Source organism: Paramisgurnus dabryanus, chromosome 11 (genome assembly GCF_030506205.2).
Source record: "Paramisgurnus dabryanus chromosome 11, PD_genome_1.1, whole genome shotgun sequence".
Taxonomy (NCBI): domain Eukaryota; kingdom Metazoa; phylum Chordata; class Actinopteri; order Cypriniformes; family Cobitidae; genus Paramisgurnus; species Paramisgurnus dabryanus.
Window position 1 is genome coordinate 26,435,213 of NC_133347.1, and position 25,077 is coordinate 26,460,289.

General features: G+C 38.8%; 1 protein-coding gene across 1 annotated transcript in view; it reads left to right on the forward strand.

The window, feature by feature from the left end:
* The first annotated feature begins 259 nt into the window (after window positions 1–259).
* The window catches only part of tcf7l1b (transcription factor 7 like 1b), a 59,920-nt gene continuing 35,102 nt past the window's right edge, over window positions 260–25,077 (forward strand). Inside the window, exons 1-3 of the mRNA XM_065247633.2 lie at window positions 260–1,144; window positions 1,236–1,308; window positions 1,396–1,523. Of these exons, the coding sequence (XP_065103705.1) occupies window positions 959–1,144; window positions 1,236–1,308; window positions 1,396–1,523 (387 nt within the window). The 5' untranslated portion in view covers window positions 260–958. The remainder of the gene's footprint in view (window positions 1,145–1,235; window positions 1,309–1,395; window positions 1,524–25,077) is intronic.

The following is a 25,077-nucleotide window of genomic DNA, read 5'->3' on the forward strand; positions in this document are numbered from 1 at the left end:
TTAAGCATGTACGCAATAGTGTGTACATTTAATTTTAAGTGTGAAATATGCTCAAGCCAATTTCATGACTTAAGAACATTACCTCCTGGAACAACTTGTATAAATAACAATAACGCAATCACGGGACGTGGTGTCAGTAAACTATTTCAAGAATTAAACTCCGAACAAACTGTTCCTTTAAACTTTTCCGAGTGTGTGTGTGCATGTTGAATGGAGTGTCGTTTTTCAGCTCTTAACTCCTCCTCTGCATTTTGCTCCTCCAGCACACACGCGCGCGCTCCGCTGCTGCGCATTCCCCATCAGCAGCTAAAAACGTGGAGGGAAACGGAGCCGCGTCGTCTCCAAAACCACCGATTTGACTGTCCGCGATTCAGTTTATCAAACATGACTGTTTTACCGGACAGGGCGACAGACACAATCAGCTGATCTGGAGTGGAATTCGCGTTTTCTTCGAGTTAAAAACTGGGACAGCGAGTACGGAGACGAAGCGACCGCTGCTGCAACTTTGTTGTAATCAGTACGCGTGTTTTGGTAACGGTTGCCTCTTTATAGACAAACTCGTGCCCTGAATAATTAGAAACTGTTTGTATGTAGACATACATACCCGAAATTACGCGCGAGTTCAGTTCGGATGTTCATTTTTTTAGTTGTTTCTCAGGACAAGAGGATACGGCGCTTCACGTCTGGAGTTGAGTTTGCAAACTTTGTTGCAGGGATACTGATGAAACTCTCGTGCCTTTGTGCGATCGCTTCTTAATAGTAATCATGGGCAACTTGGATTTAATCTCATGCGTCAAGGATTATTTCTGAAACATCAAGATCTCGTGTTTACATCGTGTGTGTGTGTGTGTGCGCGTTTCGTGCATTGAGCGGACCGCAGCATTCTGTTGCGCTTCGGAGAGACTCGCCTGGTAACGCAAACTCTTGATTTTGTTGCCGTTGCGAGAAAATCGCAACCATGCCGCAGCTAAACGGAGGTGGGGGAGATGAGTTGGGGGCGAACGATGAAATGATCTCGTTCAAGGATGAGGGCGAGCAAGAAGACAAAATCTGCGAAAACGTGTCAGCCGAACGAGATCTGGACGATGTGAAGTCGTCGTTAGTCAACGAGTCGGAAAACAACAGCAGTTCGTCCGATTCTGAGGTAAGTCGCAGGCGACTGCATGCTGTCAAACCCAATAGCCGTGTTTGTTGTCGACGGAAAATAACTTTGTTTTTCTCCGTTTTCACCTCAGCAAAGCGAAAGGCGCCCTCAACCGAGAGCTGACATTGAAGCTTACGAGAAAGCCCGGGAGTATTTTAGCGAAGGTAAGACGTCGCTCGCGCTGAATGAACTTGTGAGGTAACCTATTGTGCATCCCTAATATTTCCCTCTCCTTATCTTCCGCTGTCTAGCTTTGAGAAGACAACAAGATGGGGGATTTTTTAAGAGCCCACATTATCCAGGCTACCCGTTTCTAATGATCCCAGATCTTGCCAATCCTTACATAGCCAACGGCGCCTTGTCTCCCAGCGCGAGGACGGTGAGTAGTGAGCTCCACTAGTAACTTTAATTTGACCCTCTGTGGTGTCTTCACGAAACCAACATGTTGCTTTAAATCAGATGACTTTTGTTAAGTTCATTCTTAAACTGTAAGAGGTTTTCTGAAGGGAAACTTTTGCACTAAATGTCAAAGTTTCAGAATCCATTTTTGTAGTCACACTGGTCAACCACTATTCAGAATATTGCTGTCTTTTCCAAAATCTGTGTTTATTGTGTCCTTGAGCAACAGTTTTTATTTAAATATATTGTTCTTGTAATAACTGTACTGTTAGGTAGTACAAATACAAAGTGAATGACTAGTAAACAAACCAGGAATTTAGTTTTCTTTACAGGCACATCATAGTAACATGTTAGAAGTGACATTCGCATTTACCAGTTAAACTGAATCCTGAGATCCAGTGTGAAGTGTTTGTCTATATGCCACATTTTAAATGCCCATACAAGATTTTATGGCTTTTTGTGGCTTTATGTCATTTCAGTGAGCACTGAAGTAAAATTGGTTGTAATTGTGTGCTTTAGCTTTATGACTTGAATTTGCATTCATTTGGGGAGGTCAATTTGCCGAAAGTTTTTCGTCCCCATAATTTCCCTGTCTGTTCCTCTGGCCAAATATACGCTGTAGATTTCTCTTTCTGTTTGTCTGTGAAATGCTTGGCTTATTGAGCTAATACACAATGAATGTAATTCTGAGCTGTCTGCCACTTGGCTGTAATTAAGCATATTGGGTCCGCTTTAGTTTGCTTTAAAATAAGATTAGGCTGGCTGAGAGAGCGACTCTGTCAAACCGAAATTCTATCTGGGTGTCCATTCGCTTTTTTCGTTGGACGTTGGTGCCTGTTCTCTCACTATAGATGTGTTGTGAGTTTTGTGTTCGTGTCTGGGAAAGGTTGACTGCCCTTTTAGCCTCGGCGTTGGGTCTTTTCAATGCAGTTTACAAAGAACTCGGCAGGCATTCATGTATGGCTTTGCTGCTGTGTTATACATCAGCGCTCTGTGGAAAAAAAGAGTATGAAAGTTTGGGTATGTGCAAAAAAGAAAAAAAAACACAATCCCAGATAAGGCTTTTCTTTTTACTAACTGCGACCTATCTACCCCAATCTACCCAAAAGTTGTTTATTCCAATGCACAGATCCTTCTTTCTCACCCTGTGATTTGATTGGACTCGGCCAAGCGTTTGAGTGAAAAGTTATGATCCCAAGTTTTTCTTGGCCTCTCCGTTTCTTTTCACTTCTCCGCCTGAGCTCTCCCTCCTTCCCAATCCCGTCCATTCAGTTCCTGAGGCGTTAGTCTTGCATTGTCATTCCGAGTGAATGCTGATGGCTTCATTGGGATCTCCATAGGCCCTCATTAGCGTAATGGCTGCTGCTTGCAGGCTATGTTGCATAGTCGTAGGGCCCAGGTTCTCTTTTGTTCCTCAGCCTATACAGTTTTGTTGTGGGAAGAGCCAATTGGCTTAAATTATCTTGAAGCAACATGGTTCCCTAGTTCATCCCACCCTCAGCGCCTCAGGCTGCATGTGTGAATGTTTGAGGTTTAAACCTTTGCAAGTTTATTTTTTGTGACTTGTCAAAGTATTTGCAGAACTAATTTATTGTGATATTAAGAAATACACTCATGCGTTGGTGTTTTAAACCAGGCAGATGTGGCATATGAAAAACCCCTCTGTTATCGCTAACGTAATGCACATTAAAGAGCCAGAGGCTAATATGGGATTACTAGGAAATATTCAGATGATGTCATTCAGGATAAGGCTTATAACTTTCTCTCTTTCTAAGATTAGCTGATCATTTTGCAAATGACCCCATAACCGAATATTTCCATGGCAGCATACCGATTTAACTCTCCAATTATTCCTCGCATTGAAATTGCCAAACCTCTCGAACCCGAACGGATTTGCACTCGCCGCTCATATTTTATTTGAAAGTTTCAGGATACAGATAATCCCCAAGTAAGATCTCGCAGACTCTCTAGTCCTAAAGTATATCAGATTTAGTGCGGGCCGAGTGAAAAATGTGTTTGTTTGACAGGGGGTCAGTGAGGCAGATGAGCTTAGCCTGTCATTCGGCACCTCTAGACCGAGCTGCGAGTCAGACAATGAGAGGTTGGCATACTTCAGATATTTACACACTAATCTTAAGCTCGCGCTCAGACAGCTTCAGTCACAGCTGTCAAAATCACGTAAGGAACTTTCCAAACAAAGCTGAGGAACTTGACGGCGCCCCTCAGAATCTGAATTATCTTCAGTTTCCCTCCAACTTTTAAACAAATGCACAGATTTAGAGTTTGTTTGCCAGGAAACTAATGGATCTGTTTTGTTTTACCCCTTTTCATTCAGAATTGGGGTAATTTGAGACTGTGTTCACTTAGCCTTACAAAAGTTTGGTATGTTCAGCTATGTACAGTAGCATCAATGTTTTGCATGGGAAAAGTGGAGAATTTGTGATGTTGGATTTAGGAAATTAGGATAAAAACCACAAAACTGCTACTGTAAACTGCTATTATTGCATTTACTTTAAGATATGTATTTATTTTTATAACGTTATTATACAGAAATAAATCTGAGGGGCGGTTTTCCGGACAGGGATTATGCTAGTTGTGATTTATAAGTAAGTACTTTTTCCCCCAAAAATGATGATCGTTTCGCTGCATTAAAGCTGCATTAAAACTGCAAACTGTTGAGGTCCAATAAAGTCCACTATATGGAGAAAAATCCTGGATTTTTTCCCTTAAAAAACGTTATTTCTTTTCAACTGAAGATAGAAAGACATCAACATCTTGGATGACATGGGGGTGAGTAAATTATCTGGATTTTTTATGAAAGTGGAGTAATCCTTTAACATATTTCAATCTGCCATTGTTTTGTCTCAAGATCCACACCAGTAATGTTTGTTTAAGATACATTTTTACGATTTTTCGATTAATCGTTTTTTTTTTATGTGGTCGATTCAGAATCGATTCTCAAAGAGCAGAATCGATTTTTTTTCTTTCATATTTATTTCTGCAAACATTGAATGAAAGATTAACTTTAATCGAATTGCTAGTCTTCTTCACTAGATGTCACCCTATTTTTTGCTTTACGTGAGGTTACCAAGGAGCGAGAGGCAAGCCTGTCATTCATTAATTCGGTGCTTAAAATGGCGGTTTCAGGTGCTGCATCGATTTTAATAATTACCCACTTGGAATCGAAAATTGAATCGAAATTGAATCGATCTGGAAAATCTGAATCGATACCCAGCCCTATTACCAATTAATTGTCCTAATATAACTAAGGCCTAGTCCTGGATTAATCTAAACTCTGTTCGGGAAACCGCCCATCTGTTTCAGTCAATCAGTCTTATAGGCCTATGGAAATATGGTGTGTAGCCTATATGGCACACTACATTTTTGCAACATTGAAAATTCATTATTATATCTCGGAGTCAGCTGGGAACAGTCTCACTACATTTACTTTGTTTACGTTTATTTCCACGTAGACGTTTGTTTAAACCAAACGGCTTACTGTGAACAAATTGTGTTATAGGTAGCCGGGAATGTGCAATGTTTGCTAAGGAAAACCTGAGAAAAGCGAAACCTAAAGCGATTGCAAATAAAGTAAACATTTAAACTAATATGTTGGTTTGTTGTAGGTGACTTCCCCGATATCTCTGGGGTGGAGTTCGCATTTAAATTCTGACATTTGATGGAATATTTGTGTGTTGACGTTTGCTTAAGCAATGCAGACAAAACCAATTGTAGCCTGATTCCTTAAAATGTTTAAACATGGCTTAGACTACAGTGCCACACATGTGGTCTCGCATGCTTTCTTTTGCTTAAGTTTACTCAGGCTGTTGTTTTATGTGTGTGTATGTGTAGGTATAGGTATACGTTGCTTTTCGACATTTCATATATCAGATTCAAAGGCATTTAATGCATGCATGTGTATTTGTATGTGGGCAGATGTGTATGCAGACCTACATGGTAAACCCTTTTTGAAAGTTTTCTCTTTAAAACACAGCTGTTACCACCATACACATTCAGACAGGTGTTTCTGACCGTTGCATTGCATCTCAAACTGTTTTTGTTTTAGCTAAGGTGGGAAAACTGGTCAGAATCAACCTGTCCTTCCACTTTAGTTATCCGTTCCCATTTTAGTTAAGTAACATTGAGTAGATTTAAGCGTGTGCTTGATGCTTATATTGCTAATTTCCATTCAGCTAGCAGTGAACACTGTCATCCGGGGAACTGGTTGTGTAAGAGACGTTCTGAGCAAAACCAGAAAGAGTAAAGAGTTTGGAGAAAACAGGACAGATAGGGAAATAGAGGTATTAAGGGACAGAAGTGCAGGCGTGCACGTTTATCCATAATTGATTTAGCGCCTGCTCAATGCTGAAATTCCTAAAAAAATCCAGTGGGACTGTTTTTGAGAACTGTGTGTCAGCCAGCCATATCTACAGCTCTTCTCAATGGTTGTCACAGAGATGAATGCTTACACTCGGCCTAAGGAATCATCTGTTGTTGGAAATGGTGAGGAAATAAAATAGAAAAAGAAACGGCAGTTACGGCATAGTACAGTACTACAGTACGTTTTATTATACTAAACAATTAATTGAGGAAATGTTCGTAAATATTTTTTACCAGCTAACAGACAGACTTTGTTCTTCATATTTTTGTTTGGTGGTTTACAAAGAAAATGTTTTGTAGAGATGCAACAGCTGTTTTCTTTATCAGGCGATTTGGATATTCGTTTTATATTGTAATTGTAACTCCATTTTATTCATAACAGTGACATTGTATGGTTTAAGTTGCAAGCTAAGACCATTTTATATGCAAGTAAATCGCTAAAGTAAAGAAGTTTATGAAGCCGTGGGCTAGCAATGAGTTAACATGCGGCAACCCATTGAGCCCTGGCTACACTTAAATGATACAGGGTTCGAATCTAGTTTAACATTTCCAGTTCCCATACTGTGTTCACCTTTGTTTTTTTTGTAATTGGTGCACTGTGAATTTCAAGAAATGGACAGCAATGAAGTTGTGTGTCAGTATGGACAGTTAATGATAATCTTGTAACAGACCCATCATTTCCTGTTCTTCAAGATGCTCCCATTACAGTAATACCTCTGTCTATTCTGATGACGGGTTTTGACATGTACGATATTAATGTTTTGTTAACATATGGATTCAATCATAAACGTTTCTCAATGACCCATGTCGCTTCCCAGCACCTAGTACTTTTATTGCGCATTTACATGTTGAAGAGATTTTCTGCTCTCCTGGAAAAGCCATCGAAGCCCTCAGTCATAATCCGTTTCCAGGCTCCTTTTTCATTCGATTTCAGAGACTCAACCTCCCAGGGCCGCAAAACCTTTCAGCGCGAGTTTGTGTTATTTTAACGCAGCCGGATTAGGGCCCTCTCCCCTTTAGAACGGTTGCGAACGGAGCCGCTCGCCAAACCTCGCAACTCCCTCTTTTGTATCGCGGCGCCCACGTCGGCAAACAAACACACCTCAGTGGAACTACATTTTAAACTGTTTAGTCTTGTCTTTGGGTGAAGAATAGCGCTGTTGCATATTCGCACACGCAGACACACACTTCTGTAATGCCTGAGCATGTTGTCGTAGTTCAGGCCACATGTCTTTTAACAGGGTTCCAGAACTCGGCTAGGCAATTTTCCACATTCATGTGTTCTCACTTTGCCTGCGGGTCTGAGAGCTAAGGATCTTCGAGACTGCGTTGAGTCAATAGTGCTATTGTACTTGTTTTATTTTTTTTTAAGAGCGCAAGTAAATTGTCTGTGTGTATTCAGGAAGACGGGCTGTACCTGTTTGGCTCTTAAGCCTCTCGTCTCCTGCTGCTACAGTGCTGAGTGTAACTAAGTTCAACAGAGTGAACATTGTGCCTACACCCTAAAAGTGTGCGATTGCTTGCCAGAGATCGAGAGGGAGACAGAAACTTTGACGGCGATCTGAAGGGTGGTTGCCAAATGTTCACTCGGTTGATGCTGTTATCACAACTGTATAAACAGTCTTTTTCATTGTGAGAAAAAGACTTCACCCTTAAAGACAAGCACATCTCTTTCAGCATCTGGTAAATGCCTTGAAATGTTCGTTCGTGTATCGTTCAATATGATTACATTTTCTTTATTCGGTGGGTTCATTTCAATGAAACTGAGCTTGTAAGGGATATAAATACTTGAGACTTGTTAAAATGACTTGCTAAATAACTTGACGACCTCTTGCATATACATTCACATAATGTTCGGGAAGTAATTACGTTGAAGGTTCTTGTCAAACTTGAACCGCACAGAGCCGGCAACCATTCAACTCGTGTCCTAGAAAAGCCGTATCGAGCGTATGAATGTACGTGTTTGCGCTGTATAGTCTTTGGATTGTGTGAAACGCTGCCAGCCTTGGCCTTCGCTCCTCCTCCATTCCTCCGAGGAGAGCAGGAGTTGGCATCAAACCCCCCCTCTGCCACCCGTAGCTTGCCCATCATCCCTCCCTCTATTCCATCCCTGCCATTACATATTCTGTTTATAGCCTTCTCCGGCTTTTCAAGAGCAGGGCCCTTCAGGAGTGTTTCTACCCCCTGTGAGGACCGGCAAGCCAGCCGTATTCGCACACGCACCCGACTCCCTACGTTCTGTGACATCAATGAAAAGGCTTTTGAAGCTGTTCGGGATGAGCATGTGTATCAATGCATTTTTTCATCAATTTATTAATCTGATGCAGGCAGCTCGGTGCAGGCCCAGGTTCTGTCAGAAGATCAGCGCTCTGGGATGCCCACTTTAATTCCGTGCCGGGATGTTTTTGACGAGACCGAAGCTGTTTACCCCAATCTTTAAAGTCTTCAACTCTCGATGGACTGTTTTTATGGTGCGAATTCCCATATATGAGTGATGACTGTAGACATACAGTAGCTTAATTTTTCCCTTCGTCTGAAACCAGCAAGTTCGTAAACAGGTTATTACGAAATCTCAAGGTAGTTTCTTGTATTTGCGCAACATATTTATTATGTTAGTTATGTTAGTTAGTTTTTCTGTAATCAAATTTAAAGTGGCACGGTGCAAAATTTCATATTTGTCTAACAGTCTGTCCATGAATATATTTTTATTCTGTTTCCAAAATTAATTCCATTTTCTCATTTATAAAGTTCGTAAACTGGTTATTACGAAATATCATTTTTCCCTTGTTTATCTAGTTTACTTTTTCCGGCTGTCCATAAGCGATTTTAAAGCAGCATGGTGCACAATTTGTATTTGTATATAACATTATTTGATAGATTTTTTTAGATTTTATTAGTTTTGTATACTTTGTATATGTATAGCTTAGTTATCTATTTACGATTTTTACCATTCTTGTGCAAGCGAAAGTGTGTATTAGTGTTAAATTGAACAATTCACTTGTCTGTGTTGGTTTTGCTCAATTTAGCGAGCTTGCTAAATTCAACATTAGCTCAGCAAATACTCCCACTAACCACTATGATCTAACATTTACAAAAATTAGTGCTTGAAACAGGAAAACCGCAAAAAATACAGTGATTTTAGAGAAGTCCTCATTACTGTGGGAGTTGAATTGTTAGTTCAGCTTCTATATTTGTTAGACGGCGGTGTGGTGAGTGTTTCAAGCTGTTTACCTCTTGTGATCCTGTTCTTATGGTTTCGGCTGGCCATCTTTCACAAATTGAATTTTCCAGGTGTAGTTCTGGCCTTTAAAGACTTTCGTAAGACAATAACACATTTATATTTTGCATTGAGAGGGTCCTAGTTGGAGTAGACGTCATCATGTTTAATTAGACAAGATGGTGAAGGTGGGGTAAAAGTACAGTTCATTTCAGTTGTCGTATGGACTTGAGTCATGCTTAATTAGGAAAACATTTTTGGTTGATCACATTTTTTGGAAAGTTACATTTTTTTTAAGTTTAACCCACTGAATTTTCATGTACACGCATGGTATATGGTAACAACTATGTAGCCTACAGATATTAAGCAGATTGCACAGCCTTCTATTTATTTGACTCTATATTAGGGCTGTCAAAAGATTAATCGTGATTAATCACAATTAATCTCATACAAAAATTTTTGTGTCTACTTAATATTTTTGTGTGTATTATCTGTAATTATTATGTGCCCTAATATATGTGTATGCGTATATGTATGTATATGTATATATGTATGCATATTTGTGTATATAGTATATATATATATATATGTGTGTGTGTGTGTGTTAGGGATGGCGAAAACGAAAAATTTTCTTGACCGGCCACCGAGCCTCATTAGCCGGTTGAAACCGGTTAACCGATAGGCCTATTAGTTTAAAATATGCTATGCTATTTAAAATAACAGCCATTTCTAGGTATGTGACAAAATGACGTAATACGCACGAGCGCTTTGTTCCCACGGCTGTGTTCCCAGCAGGTATTCAGCGCCAGACACGTTGGTGACTTAGGAAATCTGTCATATCTTTGCTTTGTGAATACCTCTAAAGCCCATATACTAGTGACATAAATTACTTCCTCACGTTGATTCTCACGTTCGAATTTCCAAGACAGCTGTCGTAAGAAGAAAGTTATAAGCGAAGCAAAATTTCTCTCGTGTTTGACATTGAAATCCTCTATGAAGGCGAGTATTTTTTTGTTTCAAACCAAATACTTTTTATAGAATATACATTTAACTTGAATTAGGTGAAGTTTGGGATTGATTGTAACATTCGCATGTGTTTTTTTAAGATCCGCAAGTGACGTTGTTGTCAAAAGCAGAATCGCCCATTCAATCATATTGGCTTCCAAAACTTCTCCGTTTTCATCAATTCGTGCAGTATTTTTCAAAGTAATCATACAGAACGAAGGATTAGACTCTCTAGATTACATTATTGGCATAATTTTGTCAAACATATAAATAAATACATGCATGCATTTATTGATTTATGAATGATAAATTACATAATCATCAATTAATGTATTAATAATATCTGACAATTTAAATTGCTCGCCAGCATTATTAGTCAATTAAGAAATATTAAAGAAACAATTAAATGTTTCTTTAATATATAAAAATACAGCAATTTTATTTGAGAGGGCTTTGATTTCATATGGAAAGATATGCGTGGATTGATGCTCTGGGTTTCATTAATTAGTGGTTAATCAAAAATAATAACATTTTTATATATCTTTTAAAAAGATGTCATCTTAATCTTGTTGGGCTTTTAATTACCTACAATGTGGTGTTTGAATTATGCAAATAGACCAAGAAATGAGTTATGATATTTTAAAGTGTTTGGTCAAGCGGAAGAGGTCACAGTTTTTCATAGTTTTATTGTTTTAATTGGGTACAAAATGCCCCCTAATTTTCGAGATAAAAAATTCCATAACTTTCTTAATAATTATCCGATTTTAATAATTTAAAAACCATGTTAAAGTTCTTTTATATTATCTATCATATGGTTATAATTATATATGAATTTTCTAGTATTTATATTTTTTTGTCACATACCTACCATTTCGAGCCGCGCTTGCAATTTCGCAACTTGCATCTCTCTGCGCTCTGCCTCCGGCTCACACACACACACAGACCTCACAACACTTTTTAAATCCCCTACAGCGCGAAACATAAGTCCCGCAAACGCGGCGCCGTGCTTAGTTTCGAAATAGTTTAGGTACTAGGTGATCGCGTTGAACTTGAAAATAAAGGCGTTTGTGAAGCTCATTTGAAAATTGCCGCGGCTCATTTAAGAAAATGACAGCTCAGAAGAGACTGCGCTTTAGTTTGGGGTAGTAATAATAAAGACATAGGATGATCATCATCACCTTTTCTGTTACCACTGAAATATAGATGTAATGTATTTCCAAATCTAAACCCATCTTATGCGGAATGTTGCCTAATAGACTGCAACACGATAAAACCAATGGATTAAACGGGCACCTTCAGAATGTGTAAAAGACGCACCGGCCAAAGCAGGTCTCGCACTGTGTTTGTTCTAGAACAAATGCAGCAAAGATATTTAATGCTTGTATGAGGCATATAGGCCTACGCTGAGTTTTATTTATTTATGATGAGGTGCGTTCTAATTAACAATGCAATGCAAGTAAACGCGCCGTGCTGGCGCCTTCATGCACGGACCGGTAATTATATACTCTGCTATATTTGCTTTTTATTTATTAAATACATGCATTTGGTTGATGAAACATTTATTAAAATTAAGATACAATTTATACAAAACGAAATTCACTTTAAAGAAATGCTTTCTACAAAGCAAAACTTAATAAAGTGGTAAAAATCATGGCTGAGGATTTACAGAAACAAAACTTACTCTGCACTTTATACTGTTAGCCTTAAAGACATAAATGTTAATAATTTGGAACACAACCAGGAGAGACTTTAATTTTAATTATTTTATTGCTGTATTTTATTTACTATTCGAATAAAGGAATTTATCAAAAAATAGCCTGTAGCATTTACTTTTCGCAAACCTTGTGAGCATGCGAAACCAAACGCAGTGACCTCGCGCCAAATGTTTTTTTATTGGTTTATAAAGTACAAACAGACCAGTTATGAAAAACTGAGTGTGAGGGATTTGTTCACTTCACACAAAATGATCTTGGAAAGAAAGAGATGACTAACTGTAGTAGGGTTTAGTCCACTGTAATAGCCTAATTTACAGATCCCTTTTTTTAACCGACAACCGACAACTTTGACCGGTTAACGTTGATACGGTCAACCATCGGTCAAACGGTCATCGGTTAACATCCCTAGTGTGTGTATATATATGTGTATATGTGTATATATATGTATATATGTATGTATATATGTGTATATATAATATGTGTGTGTGTGTGTTTCATAAATACATACGGGTGTGTAAAATGTTATTAATTAATATATATTATGCAAAAACAAACTTTTATTTTTATTTTGAATGCAATTAATCGCGATATGTACTTTTAAATACATAATCTCTAGGTATAGCTAGACTAGCTTCATTAGACATTACGCAATAGCCTATGACTCAAACGCTTGCTTCCTGAACCCTTAAAGACTATATGTCTGTATGCAGGGACTCAAACTACGCACTAGCAGTACTGTATATATAACGTAGAAAACACTTGTGAAAACAATGCACTAGATTTTATGTCGTTCCACCAAGATATCACAGCTGCTCACCGGTCTAAAATAAAGAGCTGGCCATAATGAAATATAGTCCTGTTTGTGTGTCTGTGCATGTTAGACAATTCACGCCTGCCGTATGTCAAACTAATACTGACTTGTGACGTGTCCTCTAAGTATACAAGTATGCATGCGTGCACTTATCATATGTACCGCTAATACCTAGTTGCCCCTCTAGAGTAAGGGCCAGCCTCCCCCTGTCAGCGGGCCAAGGTTAACCCCCTGTGGGTTGGCGGGTTGTGGGGGTCATCTGTCTCTCTCCAGGGTGATAAGGGCTCTCAGGCTGATTGATAGCAGGGCTCCGTACACCCTCCGCCCCCTCGACTACAGCGGGGCCCCTTCGAATCATGTGTGGCCCCTCATGTGGAGTCTAGGGTTTTATTTCACATTAAGAGCCATCGGTGCTCTTAAAACCAGAACACTAAGTGCTGGAGTGTACACTAATAAAATCTGATTGTGCAGAAAGAGAGAGAGGCAAAATGGGGGTGGGGGGAACTCCCAAGCAGACCTTCATCAGTCTGGTATTCCAAGCAGATGGTTTCAGTTAAAGCTTAGCCGAGAGAGAGAGTTGGAGAGAGGAGGTAGACCGGGGGTGACATGTTGCACAGTTGGTGGGTGGAAGGAGAGAAAAGCGATAGTGATGATAAGGAAATAAGCAAAAGGGGGACAGCGTGGGGGTAAAAACAATGGAGGTGTGGACTGAAGAAATGTCCAGCGAGGTAGTTTCATACTTGCATGGGAATGCTGTTTCTGAATGATAGCACACTGAAGTTGCATATTGGTTAACATGCATGCATACTTCACATTATCAGTGTATTATAACATATCATAAGCTTTAACCCCTTAAGTATGGATATTTGATACCTTCAATAGGACTAATGTATGATACTAGGTAGTAATGCAAGACCGCGTTGACCTTCATTTGCATTTATTATTATTATTATTATTATTGTTGTCTCCTTGCCCAACAAGAGCAGATCTTTGTTGGGTATGTAAACAGGTGGCCGTCATGCTCCTGGACACCATCACATCCAGATCTGGATCTCTGATCACTATCATATTTGTTTCAAGGCCCTGTTTCGGACCACAGGTCAGATAAAGGCCACGCAAACACTTGAGAGCTGTAGGACTGATATACTTCTGCAAAGACAGCTGATGCACAGCAGCACAGGCATATTAATGATAAGACGACACCTTTAACGGTTCACGTAGACGAAAGAATGGAACTTTATTTGTTTTCGTCTATCGGTAGGTCAGGTATGTCCTATCGTCACAGGATGTGCCCCTGTGCTCACATAGCATCTCCTCTTGCACTGTTTTTCCTGCTTCCCGACTCCTTTCCCTCCCTCCGCTGTACTCCAGATGTAAACGATTAGATGGTTTAACAAGGCCGCTCCAGGCAAGACGCTTTGCAACAACAACAATCCCAAACAGTGCTGTTGCGCTGTATGTGCCACTTTCCACAGTATCAAACCGTGCCAGTCACCATTTCCATTGGGTCTGTGAGATCTCGGGGAAGTTTTTGCAAATCCTTTAGAGACAGTAAAGGTTTTCTCCTTTTCTTTCACTGTTAAAATGATGTGCAGTAGCTTGGCTTCCCAAAGAAAGTGAAGACTACTGTGGAGGTTTGGTGCTCTGTTTATGCAGACCACATGTCAGCTTCTGGTTCAACCAATAGCATGAGCTAGAGGCAGGACGTCCTGTTTGTCCAAACAATTGGGAGACAGGTGTGAGGCGGAGGGTGTGTTTGAGAAATGTGTTCGAACGTTGTCAGTTTTTACACTTCTGTTTGCTGCTGTCAGTGGCACTGACATGTCACATGATACCTGTAATTTTATTTGATGCGAGCTGATGGTGAAAATACCTTGGTATTTACTTCATCATGTGGTGACATCACAGTACTCACAAATTGAGAATGTTTAGTTACAGGACAGGTGTATGGGTGGGGTAAAACCAATTTAGTCGACTAGCACAGTCTATCTAGAGATTTGATGATGGCCTGAATAATAGATTATCTTCATAGACAAACTTCGAACATTTGAATATCTCTGGTTGGACTTGTTAGGGAGTCACAAGCATCGATTGGTTTAACACGAAATTCAATTATTGATTTTCATGATGGAATTAACCTTTGTGTTTTTGTCTGAACTGGAGCAAGTTGGTTGTGGTATGATTTGCAGTCTGCACTTATAAAGGAAGGTGTTCATTACATTGGACTATAGAGAGAAAATGATTGTGTGTGTGTGTGTGTGTGTGTGTGTTTGCTGGCATGTGCTACACGAGTGGTGAATGGGCTCTTTGAAAGTTTAAGACTGGCATGTGTGACAGGACAAAAAACACAAATCAGCAACTCTAAATCTAACTGCAGAATCTTAAGGGCAACACACACACACGTGATGGCCTTTTTTGCAGCGAATATATATATATTTTTTTTGAACGACCTAGTTAAGGCGGTAGGGTTTCCCAGCTTAGGCGGGCCGCCCGAACTGAAGTGCTGCGGGAAACCCTGAAACTGTATGTATCGTTGCCGACATATTATGCCAAGCTTAATTCATTTTACTGTAAGTCTTCAACTATTTGCGCTATCAAAATAAGTAATAGCTCCTGAAGTAAAAAAAATGCGCTTTTTAGCAATATTTTTTTACGATTAATTTCTTGCTTTCCGGCAATCACTGCTGTTATCATGGAGAGCAAACAGTGACTTTTTTATTTTGTCAATTTAATGTCAGTTTACAAACTCACAACATTATTTACTTAAAGCCATTTATTTTATAAAAAAAACCTTCCACTTGATGATAACAAATTGTGTTGTAGTTTTACCTTTCAAAAAACATAATGTGTGAAAACAACCTATTTTTTAAAGAGTTAAACTATAGTAAGTATATGTTTTTTTTTCTTTTTTTCTTTTATTTGTAGACAAACCATGGTTGATTTTCGTAAGGGACAAACAAGCGGAACCCATGTGTGATTTTTATTACACATGCATATATGACGTCTTAAAGGATTAGTCCATTTTCTTAAACGAAATCCAGATAATTTACTCACCACCATGTCATCCAAAATGTTGATGTCTTTCTTTGTTCAGTCGAGAAGAAATTATGTTTTTTGAGGAAAACATTCCAGGATTTTTCTCATTTTAATGGACTTTAATGGACCCCAACACGTAACAGTTTAATGCCGTTTAAAATTGCAGTTTCAAAGGAACTGAACTCTAAACGATCCCAAACGAGGCATAAGGGTCTTATCTAGCGAAACAATTGTCATTTTTGGCAAGAAAAATTAAAATATGCCTTTTAAACAACAACAACTCGTCTTCCTCTGGTCGCGTGAGGTTGGCAAGAGGTCACGGATGACGTATGCGAAACTACGCCCCAGTGTTTACAAGTGTGGAGAAAGAGGACCATTCAGAAGTTGTTGTATGTTGAATGATACTAATTAATGTCTTTGTGTCAGTTTATTGTTTAAAATGGTACGCAAATGTGCGTTTCATATATGTCACACATGACCTTTCAATGTTATTACGCAATGACGTGGACCCTGAGCTGCGCATGCCACTCTACTGAGACAGACAGTAGACAGAAATAACAGATGCATTCATTTTACACACATGTAAACACTATGGTCATATATCGCCTCTCCAAAAACGTCATGTCATGTTCACCTATTGTTCGATAAGTCGATATAGTCATTATTGCGACCTAATCGTTGTAACCGGTGATACATGGTACTTTAGCCTCTCACCGATCACCGCAGTCTTCCACCATAGTTTTTTTCTTGTAATAAATCATTTAGTTTCATTAAAAAGCACACACTGAAAACTGAATGTGTCATTGCAAGCTGAAGGTGCGTCACATCACAGTCCTACACATTTGTAAATGTTTTATCAGTTTATCCTATTATCAGTATTGTCAAACTCATATTGCTACTGTTATTATTGATATATTGAAACTGTAAACTCAGCTGTTTTACAGGAAAACTGACTATAAGGCAAGTTAATGAAGTGTGTGTGTGTTTAGGGAGGCTTAACGTAGTCATTGGGTATAATCTACGTTTTATAGTTTTTCCCTCCAGTCCCCCGCTGTGGTTTTACTTATTAGTTTGAGCTCAGTAAAAGATCCTATACGAGAACCAGAACAGTTTTAATAACAACTCATTCCTCTCGCTCTCTCTTTCTCCTTGCAAGCTCGTATTCTTTTCCACCTCTCTGTCTTTCTATTGTTGTTCATCTCTGACATGATTTGGTTAATGTGGAGGTGTTGGCAAACAAATGTGATTTAAATGTCACACTGTAAACCCGAACAGTACAATGTACTCATTTAAAATAAGTGCACTGTACTCAAAAGTTTATTCAACTTAAAAGTTTTGTGTGGTCAATGATTTAAACGCTTTAGGTTTCACAAACTTAAATGAATCAAAGTACTTAGTTAACTCAAAAATTTGAGCCATTAAATACAGCAGACTTATTTTAATAAAACTAACAACTTTTGGTGGTTGTGATGAGTTTTTTTAAGCATTTAATCTACCAGTTAGGCTAAGAAAGAGGCTGGCACTGCATTTACTTCTGTTTAAAGCTAAATCAACACAATTGGTTGAAAAGGATTTCCAGTTCCCAGCTTACTTTGCATGAGATTTTTATTTAAGTGATATTTGATGTAGTTTTCAGTAAAGAAAAAAGTGTTAGACATAAATTTATGTTGCAGATTTAGAAAAGTTTGCTATAGTTTTGTGGTTACCATTGTTCAGAAGTGTAGCGTCTGTGCTTAAGCTGTAGGTCGGATATGTGTTGCTTTATCATATAAACTATAACTGTGTGAAGTCAATGCCAGCACTGAGCTCAGTGTCTTCACACTTACATACACATGAGTCACATTGTCCGTTTCTGTGACTTATAATGGTAAACACTACTTAACGTAAAACAGTGTGTTAAATACAATGAAATATCAACTTTTAAGTTTGAATTATTAGTAATTTATAAATATTATTTACTTAAAAATGTCTAGTTTGTTTCCAAAAAAGTTTTAATTACTTCGAACTTGTCGGGTTTTACAGTGCAGAGTGACTTTGACCCAGAATTAGTCTAACCGAGTGAGAGTTCACTACTGAGGCCACAGGGTAATACCTCATAGAGCTCCAACATGCTGTTTCGGTGCCGAGGGGTCACTTTTGGCGCTTTTCCATTGCATAGTACCCCACGGTTTAGTTTAGTTTGGGTCGGGTCAGCTTACTTTTGGGAGCATTTCCATTGGGTGCAGTACGTAGTACCCGATACTTTTTTTCGTACCACCTCAGTTGGGGTTCCAAGCGACCCGAGCTGATACCAAACGTGACGCGAAAACACTGTAGGTCACTGATTGGTCTGAGAGAAGCGTCATCGCTATAATGTAAATATTAGCTTTAGCTTACTGCTAGCTTGCGCTGTCTCTTGCAAACATGTTTTTATCTGTGTTCTGCTATAAGTTTCCAAACACCCTTTTAGCGATGAAAAACATCCGCAAGTTGAGAATCCGGGACACCATAACAGTTTTTTCCAGACTTGCAGTGGCGGCACATTCGCGACGTGCACGTCCGCATTATATGCTTAAATGCAACTTGAATGAGGCTCAGCGGAGCGCCGTCGACTGACGCCACGGGTCGGGTGTTTGAACAGAAACTGTCATGAGAGACAGAGGTAGTGATAAACGCGATGTGCAAACATCTATCTGTGGTGGCCAATTTTAATTTTGTGGCAGACTGAGAAATAAATGAATGGGAATGTACAACAACGCTCTCACGTGTATGATGTCACAGCAGTAGGCAGCGTAAATATAACAACACGCCTATAATCCCTCCCACCCTGAAGTGATACTAAACTCGATGGAAAAGCTAACCAAGCCAAAGGTGAGCTGACCCTACCCAAACTAAACTAAACCGTGGGGTACTATGCAATGGAAAAGCGCCATTTGTGCCTCTATACACATACGCATATACTCTTAAAGGCCGTCACTTACTATTTTGTGTGCCCTTAAGGTTAATGGTCGAAAGGTCAAGGTTCAGGGTCATAAAGCTGGGTTGAGTTTTTTCATAAATAAATATATTTTAGACATGAGATTTTAACCAAGATTTAAAGGGATAGTTCGGCCAAAAACGATATTAAACCCATGATTTACTCACCCCCAAGCTGTCCGAGTTGCATATGTCCATCGTTTTTCAGACAAACACATTTTCGGATATTTTAGAAAATATTTTAGATCTTTCTGTTCATTAAATGTAATGTCACGGGGTCCAGCAATAGTCCACGACCTTCAAGTCCAAAAAAGTGCGTCCATCCTTCACAAATTAAATCCAAACGGCTCCAGGATGATAAACAAAGGTCTTCTGTGGGTAATCCGTGCGGTGTTGTTGTAGAAATATCCATATTTAAAATGTTATTAACGTTATAAACTACCTTCCGGTAGCGCCGCCATCTTAGAGTCATCCGCATTCAGGATGAGAGCTTACGCAGCGTACAGAGTTTCTCTGCTGCTGCTCTGTGCCCCCGCCCTCCGAATTTGTCATACGTCACTAAGAAAAGTGCGTACACTACGCTAATACTCTCTCCTGAGTCTAAGATGGCGGCGCTACCGGAAGGTAGTTTATAACGTTAATAACATTTTAAATATGGATATTTCTACAACAACACCGCACGGATTACCCACAGAAGACCTTTGTTTATCATCCTGGAGCCGTTTGGATTTAATTCGTGAAGGATGGACGCACTTTTTTGGACTTGAAGGTCGTGGACTATTGCTGGACCCCGTGACATTACATTTAATGAACAGAAAGATCTAAAATATTTTCTAAAATATCCGAAAATGTGTTTGTCTGAAAAACGATGGACATATTCAACTCGGACAGCTTGGGGGTGAGTAAATCATGGGTTTAATATCGTTTTTGGCCGAACTATCCCTTTAAGATGCACATAAAAGTTTGACATTGGTCTCCCTCAAGACCTGATGCATTGACTAAAACTGTATGAACCGTAGAAAAATTTAAATGTTTTCCTGTAAATGGGCCTCGATCCTAAAGTTTAATTAACATATGTAAGCTTATTTATTAGTGTTTATTGTCTGTTGTAATGCTTCTTGAATCAGCTTGTTAAAATGAAGTTTTCTGTTTGGACTAAATGAGTCCTTATTGGTTAAATGGTGTCATTTGAGGTGTTTGCTTTACCTAGATGTCAATACAATCTGCGCTACTTGGAAAGGGCACAAAGTCTGTATTTTCATGTGGCAAGATTGCTTTTAATCACATCCATAGTGACGTCTAAATGAGGTTTTGTCGTCTTATTTATGTCACGTTTAAATGATGAGTTGAGAGGATGCCGTATGTAACTAAGTGAATTAACTTCACACTATAGTTTAGGGTACAGGTTAAAGAGAGAGCTGCCCACAGCCTTGAATGCAAAATGTAATCTAATTCGATTTCAAAAGAGCCAATGGGCTGAAAGGATTTTTCATATGAAGGTGTCTGATGGTTTCTTTAAATGTGATATTCACTCATTTCTCTTCTCGTTTCCTCCCTTCTGTTCTTTCACTCTTTTAATTGACCCATTTTGCTTAAGTTAGTTTGGAGTTTGTAATTATATTAGGATGAAGGTAGTAGCACTAATAATCAAAGCAAATAATCAAGAATAAATAAAAATCAGGACACGGCCTTGTGCACTTTATTAAACCACAAAAAGCTGTGATTCGATTTAATGTATAGTAAGCTTCTCTCTTAAGCTTACAGTGTATTCAGTGGTTTGTGTGCATGTTCAACCTATGCAGTGTGGCTTACAGCAACTTTTTGGTTGAAAATAAAAAATACAACATTGAGCAAGGGCACACAAGTCTCCTTTTCTTAATGATTTGCAATAGTAAGCTTATAAAAATAATAATTTGTAATTTGAGCTGTCAGATGTGATTTTAAAGGTAATGTCAGTATGAGTTCATTTGACTTCGACCCACGTTAAGAGAATAACAAGCAATTTTATGTTTTGAATGGAGATGGCAAAAAAGGCCTGATCTTTAAGGCTGGGATGATTAATCATGCAAATGTGCATTTTGTGAATGAATTAATTTTAATGAATTGCAGCGAAATGGCGCCACATCCAAAAGCTGGAGGGCTAATTCATATGAAATCGTACGAAGTGCATCATATAAAAACATACGATTATCATTTAAAAAAATTAACTCGGCCCCTAACCCCAACGTCACAGGGGCAAAAGCAAATCGTACAAAAATGTATGAATTTGGTCGTACAAATCTAAACGAATTAGACACCTTGTAAAATACGTATGAATTGTCATGACATAGCGCTGAAATATTACAGATTGCAGCTTTAAATTGCATTGCTGGTCGATATTAACCAAAGTTTATATCTTGTTATTTTGCGATGAATGGCATTACGATAAATATATCGGTATTTTCTACAAAGTGGAATAAATGTTTACATGCAAATCAATGACAATAATATTATGACAATAATATTTAAATACAGGGTTTTCCACTCTGCTTGAAAATATACAGCTGCATAACATGCAAGCTGGTGTGAATGCTTACGTCTGTTCTCCGTGTATATTTTTCACAAAGCTTCTGTTGCAAAGGAGGGTCATATCAGACCACATCAATATAGACGGCATGGTCTCATCCTGTATCCCATTGGGAAAAATACAGATATATTCCCAAAACTCTATGTATCGCTCAGCCTAAACATATAAAATAGTCACTAAATATTTTTTTTTAAGAATCTAATGCCTCCAACTTTGTGTAAATGGGCAGTTCATGCAACTCTTTCCTTACCCTTTTCGTGCTCCATTGTGAATGCATTATTTCTTATTTTCCCTTTCTTTGTTTTTCAAGCTTGCCATATCTTGCTGTATACTATTTCTTAGTTTCACTCACTGGATGGGTTTAAAGTAAATACCCGCAAGCTAGTGCAGCCATTATTTGGCTTGAGCTCTTGCTGTAACAGGGTGTTGGGGATTAAGGTATCACAACTTCTAGAAGTCTTGATTCCTCCATTGTTCACACACACACACACACACACACACACACACACCTCATTTTAACAGAACATGATGCATTCCTGGTTTTCTGAACAAAAACGAATTTACCTTTTTTATCACCCTGGTAGTCATGTTTGTCAGACATAACAACTGCAAGGCAGGTTATACCCATGTGCCCAGGTTCGTTTATATATTTCTAGCTGTACGTGATGGAATGTCCTAAAATATCCTAATTTCATCATGTTGATGGTCTCTTTGAGATGATGTGTGAGCCAAAGTATTACCCTGCGACGGGAGCTTTTACGAGACTTTCAGGACGCCAGCCCGCTGACGCAAATGTTTTAATAGCCGTTTACAGTTTATGGCATGGATATGTCTCATTCTTTGACTACTTGCAAAGTTTTCACTCCCTGGTGACGAGAAAATTAGGCCAAAATAACATTTGTGTTCTGAACGTTCACCTCAAGACAATGAATTTCCACATAACACCAGGCCTCTAATCCCATTCAGAGTTTTCAGTCGCAAAAAAAAACGATGGACTTTGTTAGCTTGTTAGTTTAACTTGTGACGCTAATTTTTCAAACGTGTCACGCAAGGGATCTGCTCCATTAGCTTGGACACATTCTTGGACGCATTTGAGTCCAGCTCTGTTTGGTTTCCCTTCCATTATCCCATTCTCGGGTGAGTTTTTGAACCGCGTAGAGGTGAGGGGCTCCTGACCCCTCGGACCCTCGAATTGGCCCACGGACACGCTACGAAGCTCCTCTGTGGACATCACCAAAAAACCTCACACAGCGAGGACTGGACACTGTTTGCTTTTCTCATTGTGTGGTGAGCTTTCCTGTTTGTTCTGTCCTGAGAAAACACAGATGATGGAACGTGTTTTGAAGAAGGCTTGCTGCTGTTGACAGCTAAAAAACTTGTCACCTTGCACATAACGAATATCTTTCCAATGAATGATCAATGAGTCACACATGTTAAATGAGTAGGTCATCTGTAAACGAAAATATTAACTCATTCTATTGTTGTTCTGAATTGGGATGACTGCTGTGAAACTCATAAAGTTTGAAGATTTAATGATAGTAGATGGTGACTAATAGCTTTCAAGCAAAGCACTGTAAAAAAAAGTAATTTGAAGTAGGCCCAAAGTCATATTGTGATGTTCTTTGCTGTTTTCCTTGCTTTTGTAAGTCACTTTAAAAAAGTATGGATGCACTGATAATACATTTCTGTGCCGATATTGATATTCAGGTACTTAGAATGACATCTATCGGTACCGATTAATACCGATATGTTTGCTTTTTACGCCTTGTTTTAAATTATATTATGTAATTGTGACCCAATTTAAGTGCATTTTCTGTCCCTTCTGATTGCCAGGATATAATTTTCCGATTGCTGGAAAAATTTGCTTTGCCAATACTGAATATATGCCGATATGTGAGTGCGTCAATAGATAAAAGCGTCTAAATGTAAATGTACACGACTATTGTTGTTTAGTTACACATTGATAATACACTTAATCAAGTGATTTAACACATAATTTATCCCAGCATGCTTTTTTGCATGCATTTTTATGCATGTCATTAAATTGTATGCGTGTGTCCTTCGGTACACATTTTTTGAACCGTATGAGTGAATATTAGGTTGTAAAGTTAAGTCTAAGCTCACAGGAGGTCTGGTCCTGGGTCTATATGGTGAACTAAACGTATACCCAGCTCTCTATAGACAGCTGTGTGTGTGTTTGTCAGAGCGGCTTTAGTGTGGACACAATCAGTACTTTGTTTTCATAAGACTTGTGGTATGTGTGAGCAGAAACAAATGTGTTTAATTTAGCCTCGTCTGTTCTTTCCACCATCTCTCTCTCTCTCTAAAATGATGTGTCATGGCAGTGAAAAGGGCAGTTTAAATGGTAGCAGTGTATGTTTAGCCTCTCCCAGCACAAGCCCTTATTGAGGAGGTGCACGATCGAATGTACACTTGAGCAAATATTTATTTTCACTTTCTCGGCTGCAGAAAAAGTCCTAAAAGACCTTTTTAAGACTGGGTGTAGGAGTGATACATGTGCCTCATTTTTTTATCTTGTTATGTCTAAGTTTAAAACTTTATAATTTGTGTTGCCAGAGGTAAACTCATGTGTAGTGGACCAATAAAGTTGCATCTTGTATGTTCAAATTTGGAGTATAAGTGAAGGTTATGAAAATTAACCATGTTTTTTGTATTAACCATTTGGCATATTGATTACAATTGGCAAAACCATTGTTTTACTACAGTAACCATGGTTTTAACCAGTAAAACAATGGTTATTTTTTATAAGGGTATCCAAGCTGCACAAGTATTCAAATGCATTATTGTGTACTTGTAACACATTTCATAAACACTGGTGTGGACACTGGCCCCAACAAGCAAATTTCAGCCTGATATAAGGAGGATTCATGTGCATGTTTACACGGTTAACAGCCAGCCACATTTTCTTGGGTTATTACAAAACATTTGAGGCTAATTTCGTTTGGATTTCATAAGCTTTGGTTCAACTTAGCAGAATGAAGAGTTTCTCAATCTGAAGCTTTCAAAGAACGTAATGTGTTGTGATACACGGCTTTATATATGAATCTGTGTCAAGGGGTAAATCAGTAACAAGATATGCCAGGTACCGCAAAGCTCAGTGCACACTGGTAATTGACTTAAACAATATGGCCGCCTTGCCTTGGTGCTTGAGAAAATGCCAGCTCCTGCCAGATGCCCCGATTATTTTCTTGTGGTTTTAATTATGTGTAAGGTTTCGATTGACCTTGCGTTGCGTTCTAGAATACAATAGCTCAATTATATAGCGCCTGACTCCATCAGCTCTCTCTCTCTTTCCCTCGTTCTATGAGTGCCGTGCGAATAATAAGCTCTTCCATGGTGAATTAAATGGTATTATTCAAACTGTGCTGTTCTCCATTAAAAACCATTTGAACGGTCTTCTCTGATTCCCAACTGGAGGAAGTCGTAGATCACGATCAAGTCACGGGCACATTTAAACCGTATCTTGCACAGGCATGACAGCTGCGGCGTGGCTGAAGATCCAGCTGCACAAGAAGGACGTTTTAAAGTTAACATAGATGTATGTTAAACATTTACAGTTTTAGATGGAAAACATTTTTAATACAGGAAAATGCTACATATAGGCAAACATCACAACTGTGCATATTGTAAAGGAATAGTTACCTCAAAATGTATGCATGCCGTTTAAGATTCATCAATTGAACACAAACATTTTATACTGAAATGCTGTTTTATGGGGGTCAACGTGGTCAAGCTCCAAAAGCATAGACATTTATCATTATTGTAATCCAGTTGTGTGGCTTTATAAATGTGTTTTGAAGGGAAATTCTATGTTTGTGAGATAAAACG